Source organism: Tiliqua scincoides, chromosome 1 (assembly GCF_035046505.1).
Source record: "Tiliqua scincoides isolate rTilSci1 chromosome 1, rTilSci1.hap2, whole genome shotgun sequence".
In the NCBI taxonomy this organism is placed as follows: Eukaryota; Metazoa; Chordata; class Lepidosauria; order Squamata; family Scincidae; genus Tiliqua; species Tiliqua scincoides.
In genome coordinates this window covers 99,039,982-99,052,523 of record NC_089821.1, presented here as the reverse complement: position 1 = coordinate 99,052,523, position 12,542 = coordinate 99,039,982, and the positions used below count along the sequence as shown (strand labels likewise).

Sequence of the window (12,542 nt, the reverse complement as noted above, 5' to 3'; positions counted from 1 at the left end):
ATGAATCAGGCTAGGCCTGTGCTGGTGGTGGGAGAGGGGTGACACCAAGTGCAAGCAACTTGTACCAGATGCTATCCCCTCAGGAGCCATCTGACACCCCTCCCCCTTTATCTCCTCAGACTTGCACCAGCTAAAGAGCTAGTGCAGGTCTGAGGAGACCCACTGGCAGTTGAGGGGTTTACTGGGGGTAAGAATAAATATTTTTCCTTTCCCCTCCTGAGTCTTCCAATTGGCTCCATACCATAGCATGCAGCATATGCTATCCAGTAGTTAATCATAAACACTGGTTATTTAACACAACTTTGCAAAGCACTGTGCAATATTTTGTTTCTCTCCTCCCCCCCTTCCTAACCTCCCCCTCCTGTCCCCAAGTAGTTTACAATCTTAATGAAAAAATAATAATGTGGAGGATTAAAAGTGGACAAATGGACTCAGAAGCACAGTTTTTCTAATCTGCTTTGCAAGGCCATTTGTTTTTCTGTGACCACTGTGAGAGCGAAGGCGGCCAGTTCACACTTAGTATTTTGTTTGTTCTCACAGCAGAGCTCTGTAGTCAGCGGCCAATCCGAGTGGGGGCCATGGGTGCATGCCCTCCCCCCAAACTGACACCAGAGGGGAAGGGTGGCTACTGGGATGGGAAACAGCCCAAGTATAAGGTCTACCTGCCTGAAAAAGGTGGAATGAGAGCCCAGGTCTACCAGGCAGGTAGATCTGGGTTCCAAGTCTGGGCGGGAACCCAGATCTACTCATCCAGCAAACTGACCACAGTGGCCAGTTCAATCAGGAACCCAGGTCTACCCAGCAGGTGTATCTGGGCTCCTAGTCCAGACAGGAGCCCAGGTCTACCTACCCAGCGAACCTTGGCCATGGAGGACATAAAGTTCACCCCAGAGCCCAGGTCTAACTGCCTGGTTGACCTGGGCTCTTAAGTTGGTAGTGCTCATGGCCACCCCACCCCCCCAAACACAAATACTGAATCCACCCGTCTGTTTTTGCAAATGGAGGTTGAGAGTTCCATGGTACATGTAAGACTTGTCTTGCAGATTATGGTCTAGTTTTCTATCCATTGTCCCAGATTAGTTATAGGAAAGTGAAATGTACCTGGAGATTATTCTGTGAGCATTGAAAGATGTCATATAAACCCTATAAACAAACAAACAAACAGTCAATCATGTGCCAACTTCTGTTTTTCTTCATAGAAGCCCAGAAAGAAAGCAGTGGATAGTTCTAGCAACAGTGAAAGTGATTCTGGCTCCTCTTCAGACACCTCCAGTGAAGGCATTAGTAGCAGTGACTCAGATGATTTAGAGGAAGATGAGGAGGAGGAAGAGGAAGATCAAAGTGCAGAAGAAAGTGAAGATGATGACTCTGATTCAGAAAGTGAAGCACAGCAGAAAAATAAGAACAAGGTATGGTAATGTTATATTTGCTCTACATTAAGAACATAACATAAGAACAGCCCCACTGGATCAGGCCATAGGCCCATCTAGTCCAGCTTCCTGTATCTCACAGCGGCCCACCAAATGCCCCAGGGAGCATACCAGATAACAAGAGACCTCATCCTGGTGCCCTCCCTTGCATCTGGAATTCTGACATAACCCATTTCTAAAATCAGGAGGTTGCGCATACACATCATGGCTTGTACCCCATAATGGATTTTTCCTCCAGAAACTCGTCCAATCCCCTTTTAAAGGCGTCTAGGCTAGACGCCAGCACCACATCCTGTGGCAAGGAGTTCCACAGACCGACCACACGCTGAATAAAGAAATATTTTCTTTTGTCTGTCCTAACCCGCCCAACACTCAATTTGAGTGGATGTCCCCTGGTTCTGGTATTATGTGAGAGTGTAAAGAGCATCTCCCTATCCACTCTGTCCATCCCCTGCATAATTTTGTATGTCTCAATCATGTCCCCCCTCAAGCGTCTCTTTTCTAGGCTGAAGAGGCCCAAACGCCGTAGCCTTTCCTCATAAGGAAGGTGCCCCAGCCCCGTAATCATCTTAGTCGCTCTCTTTTGCACCTTTTCCATTTCCACTATGTCTTTTTTGAGATGCGGCGACCAGAACTGGACACAATACTCCAGGTGTGGCCTTACCATTGATTTGTACAACGGCATTATAATACTAGCCGTTTTGTTCTCAGTACCCTTCCTAATGATCCCAAGCATAGAATTGGCCTTCTTCACTGCCGCCGCACATTGGGTCGACACTTTCATCGACCTGTCCACCACCACCCCAAGATCTCTCTCCTGATCTGTCACAGACAGCTCAGAACCCATCAGCCTATATCTAAAGTTTTGATTTTTTGCCCCAATGTGCATGACTTTACACTTACAGACATTGAAGCGCATCTGCCATTTTGCTGCCCATTCTGCCAGTCTGGAGATATCCTTCTGGAGCTCCTCACAATCACTTCTGGTCTTCACCCCTCGGAAAAGTTTGGTGTCGTCTGCAAACTTAGCCACTTCACTGCTCAACCCTGTCTCCAGGTCATTTATGAAGAGGTTGAAAAGCACCGGTCCCAGGACAGATCCTTGGGGCACACCGCTTTTCACCTCTCTCCATTGTGAAAATTGCCCATTGACACCCACTCTCTGCTTCCTGGCCTCCAACCAGTTCTCAATCCATGAGAGGACCTGTCCTCTAATTCCCTGACAGTGGAGTTTTTTCAGTAGCCTTTGGTGAGGGACCGTGTCAAACGCCTTCTGAAAGTCCAGATATATAATGTCCACGGGTTCTCCCGCATCCACATGCCTGTTGACCTTTCCAAAGAATTCTATAAGGTTTGTGAGGCAAGACTTACCCTTACAGAAGCCATGCTGACTTTCCCTCAGCAAGGCCTGTTCGTCTATGTGTTTTGAGATCCTATCTTTGATGAGGCATTCCACCATCTTACCTGGTTTGGATGTTAGGCCGACCGGCCTATAGTTTCCCGGGTCCCCCCTCTTTCCCTTTTTAAAAATAGGCGTGACATTTGCTATCCTCCAATCTTCTGGCACCGTGGCCGTTTTGAGGGACAAGTTGCATACCTTAGTCAAGAGATCTGCAACTTCATTCTTCAATTCCTTAATAACCCTTGGGTGGATGCCATCAGGGCCCGGTGACTTATTGATCTTTAATTTATCAATGAGGTCTGAAACATCTTCTCTTTTAACCTCTATCTGACTTAACTCCTCGGTTAGGAGGGGCCGTTCGGGCAGCGGTATCTGCCTGAGGTCTTCTGCTGTGAAGACAGATGCATAGAACTCATTTAATTTCTCTGCCATCTCTAAGTCTCCTTTTATCTCCCCTTTACCTCCCTCACCATCCAGAGGGCCAACCGCTTCTCTGGCGGGTTTCCTGCTTCTAACATATTTGAAGAAGCTTTTATTATTCCCCTTAATGTTGCTGGCCATGCGTTCCTCATAGTCTCTCTTGGCCTCCCATATCACCTTCTTACATTTCTTTTGCCACAGTTTATGTTCCTTTTTATTCTCCTCATTAGGGCAAGACTTCCATTTACGGAAGGAAGCTTCCTTGCCCTTCACAGCCTCTCTAACTTGGCTGGTTAGCCATGCGGGCACTCTCCTGGATTTAGTGGAACCCTTCTTTCTTTGCGGTATACACCTCTGCTGGGCCTCTATTACTGTTGTTTTAAGCAGCCTCCATGCACTCTGGAGAGATTGGACTCTTTTTAGCCTCCCTTTCAACCTCCTTCTAACCAGCCTCCTCATTTGAGGGAAGTCCGCCCGTCGGAAGTCAAGGGTTTTTGTTAGAGATTTGCCTGGTATCCTTCCCCCAACGTGCACGTCAAAACGGATCGCAGCATGATCACTGTTCCCCAATGGCTCAGTAACGTTTACATCTCTAACCAGGTCCTGCGTACTGCACAATATTAAATCCAGAGTCACCTGTCCTCTGGTGGGCTCCGTGACTAGCTGATCTAAGCCACAGTCATTTAGCACGTCAGGAAATCCAGTTTCCTTATCGTGACCAGAACACAAATTGGCCCAGTCAATATGAGGATAATTGAAGTCCCCCATGATTACAACCCTGTCCCTCCTTGTCACCTCCCTGATCTGTTTCCTCATTTCAAGGTCCCCATCCAATTTCTGGTCTGGAGGACGATAGCACGCCCCCAGTATTACATCGCTGCACAAGCCTGGTAATTTAACCCACAGAGATTCTACGGTGGAGTCGGACCCACCTTCAATCTCTACTTTGCTGGATTCTATCCCTTCCTTAACATAAAGGGAATACTTTTTCCTGGTCATTCTCTGTAGTGCTGTACGGTTGAGTGAAGGTTTGGGTGCTGTGGAAAACATTTTTGTAGCAGTTACCCTTGCCACAGCATACCTCTCACATTGACATAATCCCAGGAGAATGATGGGGTAAAATAAATCTAACTCATTGGTACTGTCAATAACTTATTTATTTATTAGGTTTGTACGACATCTTGTACATAGACAACCAATGAACATGTGTGGTCCAGTGGTGTACCTGGGGGTGTCAATAGGTGCAAATGCCCCAGGCAGCCACATATGGGGTGCCGCTACAGTGATCCACTCCCACCTCCCTGTGCTTATCAATTGTTTTTCAATTCCATTTAAACTTTGCAACTTTTTTCTGAGCTGCTGCTTTCTGGATGGCAAAAATTGCTTGCCCTCGCCCAGTAACCCTCGGTTGCACTCCCCCATTGCCAGTGTCACCCAGTGAGTCAGTTAGTGACCTGTTCCCATCATCAGCCATTCCTGCTGCTCTTTCACTTCCTGGTTTCTTCTGTTGCTGATATAGGGAGTGATATAGATTACTCCCACAGTAAGGCCTTTTAGTGTCACAGAGGCATTGCCTTTATGAAGTCATCCGATAGTGGAATTAAAATTCCATATGGCATTTGATAAAAATTCAATAATGCCCATCCCTGTGAGCAAGAACCTATTACATGCTTAGTCAGAAGCAGGTCCTGTTCAGTAGAGATTCAGTTTCTCTTGACAACTGCCCTGTTATTGCTGTGGTTGGGCAGAATGTCTGAATGTCCCTTTATAAGTCGTTACCTGTTCCCTATGGGGAAACTTTAATTAGTGGCTTCCTCTTGCATCAGAGCAATTGCTGATTTTTTGCATGTGTGTTTTTTCAATGAGCACCATTACACAATTTCACAATTGCAATCATAAAAAATAAAATAATTAATGAGCAATTGTTACGAATGTGAAGAGGAACTAATAATTAAAGACTCACACCTCACCCCCAGGGAACAGGAACTGACTAATTAAGAACAATTCATACTGCAACCTCTGCAAGTAGTTGAGAAGTAACTAATTTGCTGTTATAAAAAAGTTAAGGAGGAAGCACCTAATTAAATGGACAGTAGCCCTGAAAAGCCTCAATAGCGTTTGCTAGTCCAGACTGGACAAACTGGCACCGCTATTGTGTTTTAAGACAAATATGTATGCTACAAATAAGGTCTGAAGTAGTTTGGAGGGAAAACATAGGTTAGCAATGGAGTTGTTTGTTTTCTTCATTAAAACTGAGTGAATGATGAGATCCATTTCTAACTAAATACTGGTGTGGAGCAGCCACAGGCAGTTTTCTCTTAAAACTAAGCCAATTTTTAAAATAGTTTCTCAACTGAAGTAAACAAATCATTGTAACTGGTGAAACATCTTTTCTTGAGTTACTATAAAAAAATTAAGGTCACAAGGTAGAAGTAATGCCCCTAAAATTAGCTGGCAGGTAAATTCAAGGAAGTAGCTGAACTAGGCACCATTTTATTTTATTATAAAGTGGAAAAATAAAATAAAAATAGTTATCCAGGGATGAAATAATCCATGCTGAAAAGGTGCAGCTGCCCTGAATGTTGCCATGACTACTGAATTCTGTTTACAGCTGCTCTTTTCCTTGCATAGCAGTTAACACTGACCAGTAACCAGTAGCTAGAATGTAAACCTCCATGTTCCGTTAGTGTTAATAGTGTGGCAGACGTTTAAAAGCAACTGAATATTTCTAAGCACGTTTTTATTTTAAACTTTAACTTCTCATAGTAAAAGGACCCTACAGGAAATAAGGTGAAAGAGATAAACTGTAAGGTTATTTTAAGATTATTATAAAGGACATACTCCTTCTATAAAGGAAAAACTTCTTATAAAATACTTCTAGAAAGGAAAAACACACTTCTTTGGTGTGTTTTATGTATGTACAGACATGTTATGAGAGTGCCAGAGTGTGTACCAATGACTGTATAACATGCTATCAATGTGTTGGGATAGCTGTGGGATTACCTTAGTATCTGCTATTTATCATTACTGATGAGATACATCTTCAGTTTAAGTGTCTGTGCATAAATATATTTCTGTTTTTGCAGGTGCTAATGCATAGTGGACCAGACATGAAAGCAGATGGACAAAAACCCCAGGAAAAGTCCCAGGAAAAGAGAACACACCAGCCAATACCTCTTGTGTCTGATACCCAGACTCACCCATCATTCCAGTCCCAGCAGAAGCAGCCTCAGGTTTTGTCACAGCAGCTTCCCTTTATTTTCCAAAGCTCTCAGGCAAAGGAGGAATCTGTGAACAAACACACAAGCGTAATACAGTCTACGGGATTGGTACCTAATGTGAACCCTTTGTCTTTGGTAAATCAAGCCAAAAAGGAAACTTTTTTAAAACTTATAGTTCCTTCTCCTGATCTACTCAAAGCAGGGAATAAAAATACCTCTGAAGAACCTACCCCATTGACCACTGATGTAAGATCAAACCGGGTGAGCAGATCACTGTATGCACTTGCCTCTTGGGAGGGATTCATTTTTCAATGAGCTTACAATAGGTTTTTTTATCCTGGAATTTATAAATGCTTGAGAGGATTTTTCTTTTTTTACTATGCACAGGATTAGATGATTTAATGGTGTAATATCAATATTTTGTAATATTTTAGATGTTGTTTTCTTACATTCCATGATATATCTGCAATAGCTTCTTCTCAGAATCAAGTTGTGAGTCTCTGAAAGTTTGCCTGTAGTTTGTAAGAATGCTGTTGAGAACTGTCAAATGGGAAGTACACAAAACCCCTGTTCCTACATTTGCCAAGGCTGGTACCATAGCTTGTGTGGTGGAGGAGGTTGCTGGCCTCCTTCTTATCAGTCAAGAAGCTACTGTGCTCTAGATGACACAGCTAAATACCCAAATCGACAAAGGCCCAGTTTATGTGAGTCCCACATCTTTTTGAGGGACAGGAAGCCCTCCACACAATGGGACTTAATGTAGAATTCCTGGCTAAATTAGATGATATCTGGGTAATGGAGGGGTAGGGGGCCAAGCTTTTTCTTACACAACAAAAAGGGAATAAAAACAGGCATAAGGAAAACAATAGAAAGAAATAATCAGTAAAGACTCATCTTCTTCCCAATATGTTTCAAAAATATGTTTATCAAGGAAAAATTCTTATATTTGTACCTAAGTTTCTCAAAAACCTTTTCTGTTGTGCTAATTTAGGCACAACGAGGCTCACCAAGGTTTGCTCATGATGGCAGAGCTTTGATAAGTGTATGAACCAGTGCATGGGGCTTCAGAGGGCAGCCTGTTTTACAGAGAGGAAGAAAGGGAAAAGAGTGGAAAGCAAAATGCAGAGAGTTGAGCATAGTGGGAACTCCTTGTAGAAACTACAGCTCTGCCGTGAAAATGGTGGCTAGTCCTGATGACTGGAGGAGAGAGAGAAACCTCCTCATGAGTAACAGGCTGAATAAAGGCCTACTCACAAGCAAGGTAAGGGACCTGGGACATGGTGTGGCTAAAGAGCCCCACATAGAGGTAGAGGAGGGGTTTTTGTCCCCACTATTGTCCTTTCTTTTTAAAAGTGAGATTAGATCTGTAGTATAGGAGTTGTTCAGTGAGGGAGCACACAATCTCCATGTGATTAAAGAAAAAGCACTAAAATGAAAATGGGGGCACAGGGTAGAGTTGTGTGCTTCGTTGGTAATAATATGCCATTGAAAAATCCATTAGGACTCCTCTGATATTCAGGTAACCACCTTCCACAGAGTAATCAATGCAGTGTTGAGGGGAGTACTGTCATTTCTTAGGTATGAAGTATTGTACTTAATTACGCAGAAAATGCAACCTTGAGGAAAGAACTGTACACAGCAATTATGGTGTGAAAGGCCCTGCACAAGTACCAGATCCTCAGTATTACCTCTAGCTACCTAGTGTAGTGGGTATTTTCACTGATGTGAATAATGGGCCCTACAAATGTAGTACAGTGTGAAGCTGCTTTTAGAGAAACAATGCAGCACTGAACCACTTGGAAAGGTTAAGCGTGTGTTTGCTTTAGATATTTTTACTAGACTTATGGAAACAGAAAAGCAGGATATGAAGATAATGTCAAGTCTGTATTGTCACTGTCACATATCTTAGAATGCAAGGGACTTGAATTGCCACGTGCAAGGTAGTGGCAACAAGATACAGGTATCAAGTTGTCTTGAGTGCTCCCTGAGGCATCTGTTGGGCAACTGTGAGATACAGGAAGTTGGACTGTATGGGCCCTTGGCCTGATCCAGCAGGGCTGTTCCTATGTTCTTCTGTAGGAGTAGTCAGTAAGCATAGAATCAGAGCACCTTCAGGCTCACCCCAGATATGTAGAAACCCACATAGAAATGAGCATTTCCCATGAAATAACTACACATTTGGATGCAAAACCCCTGTGTTTTCTTTCTTTGTGAGTTTTTTCCCCACAGAATAAATAAAATTCCCTTTTACCTTTTAGTCCATGAGTTGTGAATCTTCCACATGGGTTTTGAACATATGTTTTCAAAAGTCATGTGGTTGTTGATATCTGTTAGTCTTCAGAAGAGGTGAGATGGTATCCTTGCCATTCTCCAGGTGTAGCCCTCATTCATCAGAGCTTGTCCTTCCTTGTTTTCAGCTTTAAAGGACAACCCAGGCAGAAAGAGATGAGGAAGCAGCAGTAGGGAAAAGGTGTGGTGGATGCTCCATCACCACCGCCTCACCCCTTCCTGTCTTGGGTGCACCCACAGTACCTGTTTCCCCAGGCAGAGAGAGGGGAAGGGATATTGGGAAAAGGGTATCATGGGTACTTCTCCTTGCCTGCCTGGGGTGCACTCACGGCACCTTTGTTACCCAGATAGAAAGAGGTGTCTCTTCACACAATGCATTCATTGACACAATCCTATGCATTAAACATGGAACTTAACTTCTGAAGTTTCATTGTGTTTAATGGGTTTTACTCGCAGGAAAGTGTTATAGAGTATAACTTATAGGATGTAAGCCCAATCCACTGTAACTCCCTGGGTGGCAATGCAGTGGCACTGGCATGGCCTCCACTGCATCATGCAGGGAGTTCTGCCTTCGTAGGCCTCCTCGGGGTAAGGTATCACAGGATGTAATTTTCCACAGAATAACTGCGCATCTGGTGGGGATTTCAGACTTGGTGTGGCAAAACAAATCATGGTTTACTTGTACTTTCTCTCCTAGAACTTGTCTGAAGTGGGGGACAAAGGAACACAGGGCCTTTGCAAAATAAATGGAGCAAAAAAAAACTGAGCTTGAGGGATTTTTGTTGAGATTTGATAATGCATTTTTATTTGTATTATAAAATATCTTTTTGTTATTGATTAGAATATTTCCACACTACTTTTCATCAAAAACATTCTCAAGTGGTTTGCATAGCAACAAGAACAAAAAGCTTCCACTTTAGAACCCCACCTCCATAAGCTAACTGAAGAAATTATCATGTCCTCTCACAGTATTCAGGAATCCCTCAATTTATGATTATACACAGTTATGTACACATGTAAAAACTTTCAGAAAGGCATGTTATAATATGGACTGTACTTTAATGCATTACTAACTCAGAAAGAGTAGAATTTCTGTTGTGTATGCTATTTAGCAAACTTGGTGACTGAACATTTATGAATACAGTAGAAAATGCATTCCAGCTGAAGAGTTTAATCTAAAAAATTGTACTTAATTTCTGATAGTTTGGGTTATAGTATTTTTACTTGTATTGCTGAAAATTGTTTCAGTAATTTTTTTTTCCTGCAGAAAATTAGTGTTCTCACTGTTCTCAAAATAGTTTCAGAGACCGTGGGTCATTCTGTCAGCTCATGCTTGATAATTTTCTGTTAAAATGCTTGAGTTTTGGATCTTGCTTTTTTTAATTATACAGTTTTAGAGTTGGTGTTTGTTTTTCTAATTATGCTTTACAAATTACTTGTGGTTTCAATTGGTTTCCATTAACAGGATGGTTTATATTTGAGAACCAAGGCTTTAAATGGTCAAGTTTATTAAAAAAATAGACATACCACAGGTAGGGAGATGAAAATGCTTTAATATCAGTTATCCAATAAGGGTTGCATTGTGTCTCTCTATTGCACTGCTTATATCTCTCTTACACAGCATTCCTAAACGCTGTTTACTCAGATCTAAACTCACTGAGTATAGTGGGACTTGCTTCCAGATAAGCATGCTAGAACTGAAGCTGTGACAATTTTCCCTTCATAACAAAACTTTGATTAATATTAGCATGACTCTATGCTTTCCCTTATCAAGTAAATGTATCAGAGATCAGAAGTCACAAGCCTTTCACCAGCAGTTAACTACTGAAACATCCCCTATCCATCAGAGTACATTGTAGTGGCCCTTCAGATGACACACTTTGCTTTTCCTCTTGCCTATTATAACCCAACAGGTCACAGTGCTAGATTAGCTGATCTTGCTTAATTTTATTAATTGAGGCAATATTAGTAATCTGTCCCACAACTTCTTAATTAGTTCAAGGCAGCTTATGTGTCCAAGCAACTACTTGTCTGCCCATCCAGCTATTTAACTCCAGTTTTTCAGAGCCCAGCTGCTAAAGGCATTCACTATTGTATTTAGTTATATCTTTTGTTGTGTTTGTGTTTCTGCAGGAACTGTACAAACAAACGTTCCCAGCACAGTTAAAGAAACAGCAGGAATCGTCTAAGAACCTAAAAAAGGTTATTGCAGCAGTATCAAGTCCAAAGCCAACCAGTTCATCACCAGCTCATCAAAAACACACCTCTTTAGAAAACAACCATACAAATCCTTTCTTGACCAATGCACTTTTAGGTAATCATCAACCCAATGGAGTTATTCAGAGCGTTATTCAGGAGGCTCCTCTAGCACTTACCACCAAATCCAAATCTCAGCCCAAGGTCAGCGAAAATGTACCTACTTCCAGCAACATAACTTTTTCCTCACCGGTCAATTTAAGCACGAGTGGGAAAAAAACACCAAGCAACCGTACACCTGTTATGTCTTCTACCTCTCCTGGATTACCTGGTCCAGCAAAGGAAAAGACTGTCAGCAATAACACAATCTCAGCTGTAAAAACACAACACAACCATCCTTCTGCAAAATCGTTAGTTGAACAGTTCAGAGGAACTGACTCAGACATTCTTAGCAGTAAAGATTCTGAAGATTCAAATGATGAGGATGATGAAGATGACGACGACGACGAGGATGAAGATGAGGATGATGAAGATGAAGATTCTGATGACAGTCAATCAGGTTTATTTAATTTAAAGAAACTGTTAGCTTATTTGCCTCCTTGTAAAGGTACCCTTTTCTTCCCTCCTGCAAATGCTGTGGCCCATGAGTCATCAGGCAGACTCTGCATGATGTTCCATCCCGGTTCCTATGAGAATGAGACCCCCTAAGATCAGATGAGGATTATAGAAAGATGAATTGATCAGCTAGAGCAAATGCAGCATAATACCTAACCTACTCACAATGTTTCTGGTGTTGATGTTACTGCTATTGCTAAATTACCCTTTGAGGATAGCTATGTGGTCAGTATGTGTGTTAGAGTGGAAGGTGATGAATAAGTGCTAAAATCTAGGAAGTTTCTCATTAGGGTATGAAGCCCTGAGAAGAGGTAGATGAGTAATGAGGGCTTGGGTCAGAATGGGAAGCCAGTGAATGTGCCCAGAACATACATAGCATTCCTTTGGTTGTTACTCTTAGGCTGCAATCCTAACCACACTTTCCTGAGAATAAGCCCCATTGAACAAAATGGGGCGTACTTCTGAGTAGACCTGGTTAGGACTGGTTCAGAATTCACCATTTTAAGCCATACAGTCTCAACAAATGTTAGGATGGGAATGCATCCATTTCTTATAATTCATACTCCTCTCCGTTTCCCCAAAGAATCTGACAGTAATTCAGAAGGGTCTGACACAGAAGGATCAGAAGATGATGAGGAAGAAGATGATAAAGACCCAGATGAATCAGAAACTGACACAGAAGGAGAGAAGTCTGCACTTAAGTTGAATAAAACAGCTTCCTCTTCCAAAAGCTCTTCCATCAGTCTTGCAGCTTGCTCAACTCCACTTAATCTTCAAGTAGCAAAGACACCAAGCTCTGCTCCAGCTGCTTTATGTCCTGAGTCCCCCACTCCTGTCTTTGTGGGAACACCTTCTTCTGGATTTACGTCAAGCACACACTGTGGTAATGTACTCATTTTATATAGGGAATGCTTTTATCAAAGAGAAGGTTTTTGTTGAAATCTAAAAGGTATTGCAATTGTTCAGCAC

The 12,542-nt window shown here is 42.4% G+C and overlaps 1 protein-coding gene across 11 annotated transcripts in view; it reads left to right on the top strand.

Moving 5' to 3' along the window:
• Positions 1-12,542, top strand: part of BAZ2B (bromodomain adjacent to zinc finger domain 2B) — a 254,532-nt gene that overhangs the window by 165,471 nt on the left and 76,519 nt on the right. For all 11 annotated transcript variants that reach the window (XM_066612058.1, XM_066612056.1, XM_066612057.1 and 8 more), the window contains 4 exons: positions 1,200-1,409; positions 6,339-6,734; positions 10,896-11,517; positions 12,157-12,456. In XM_066612058.1, the coding sequence (XP_066468155.1) occupies positions 1,200-1,409; positions 6,339-6,734; positions 10,896-11,517; positions 12,157-12,456 (1,528 nt within the window). The remainder of the gene's footprint in view (positions 1-1,199; positions 1,410-6,338; positions 6,735-10,895; positions 11,518-12,156; positions 12,457-12,542) is intronic.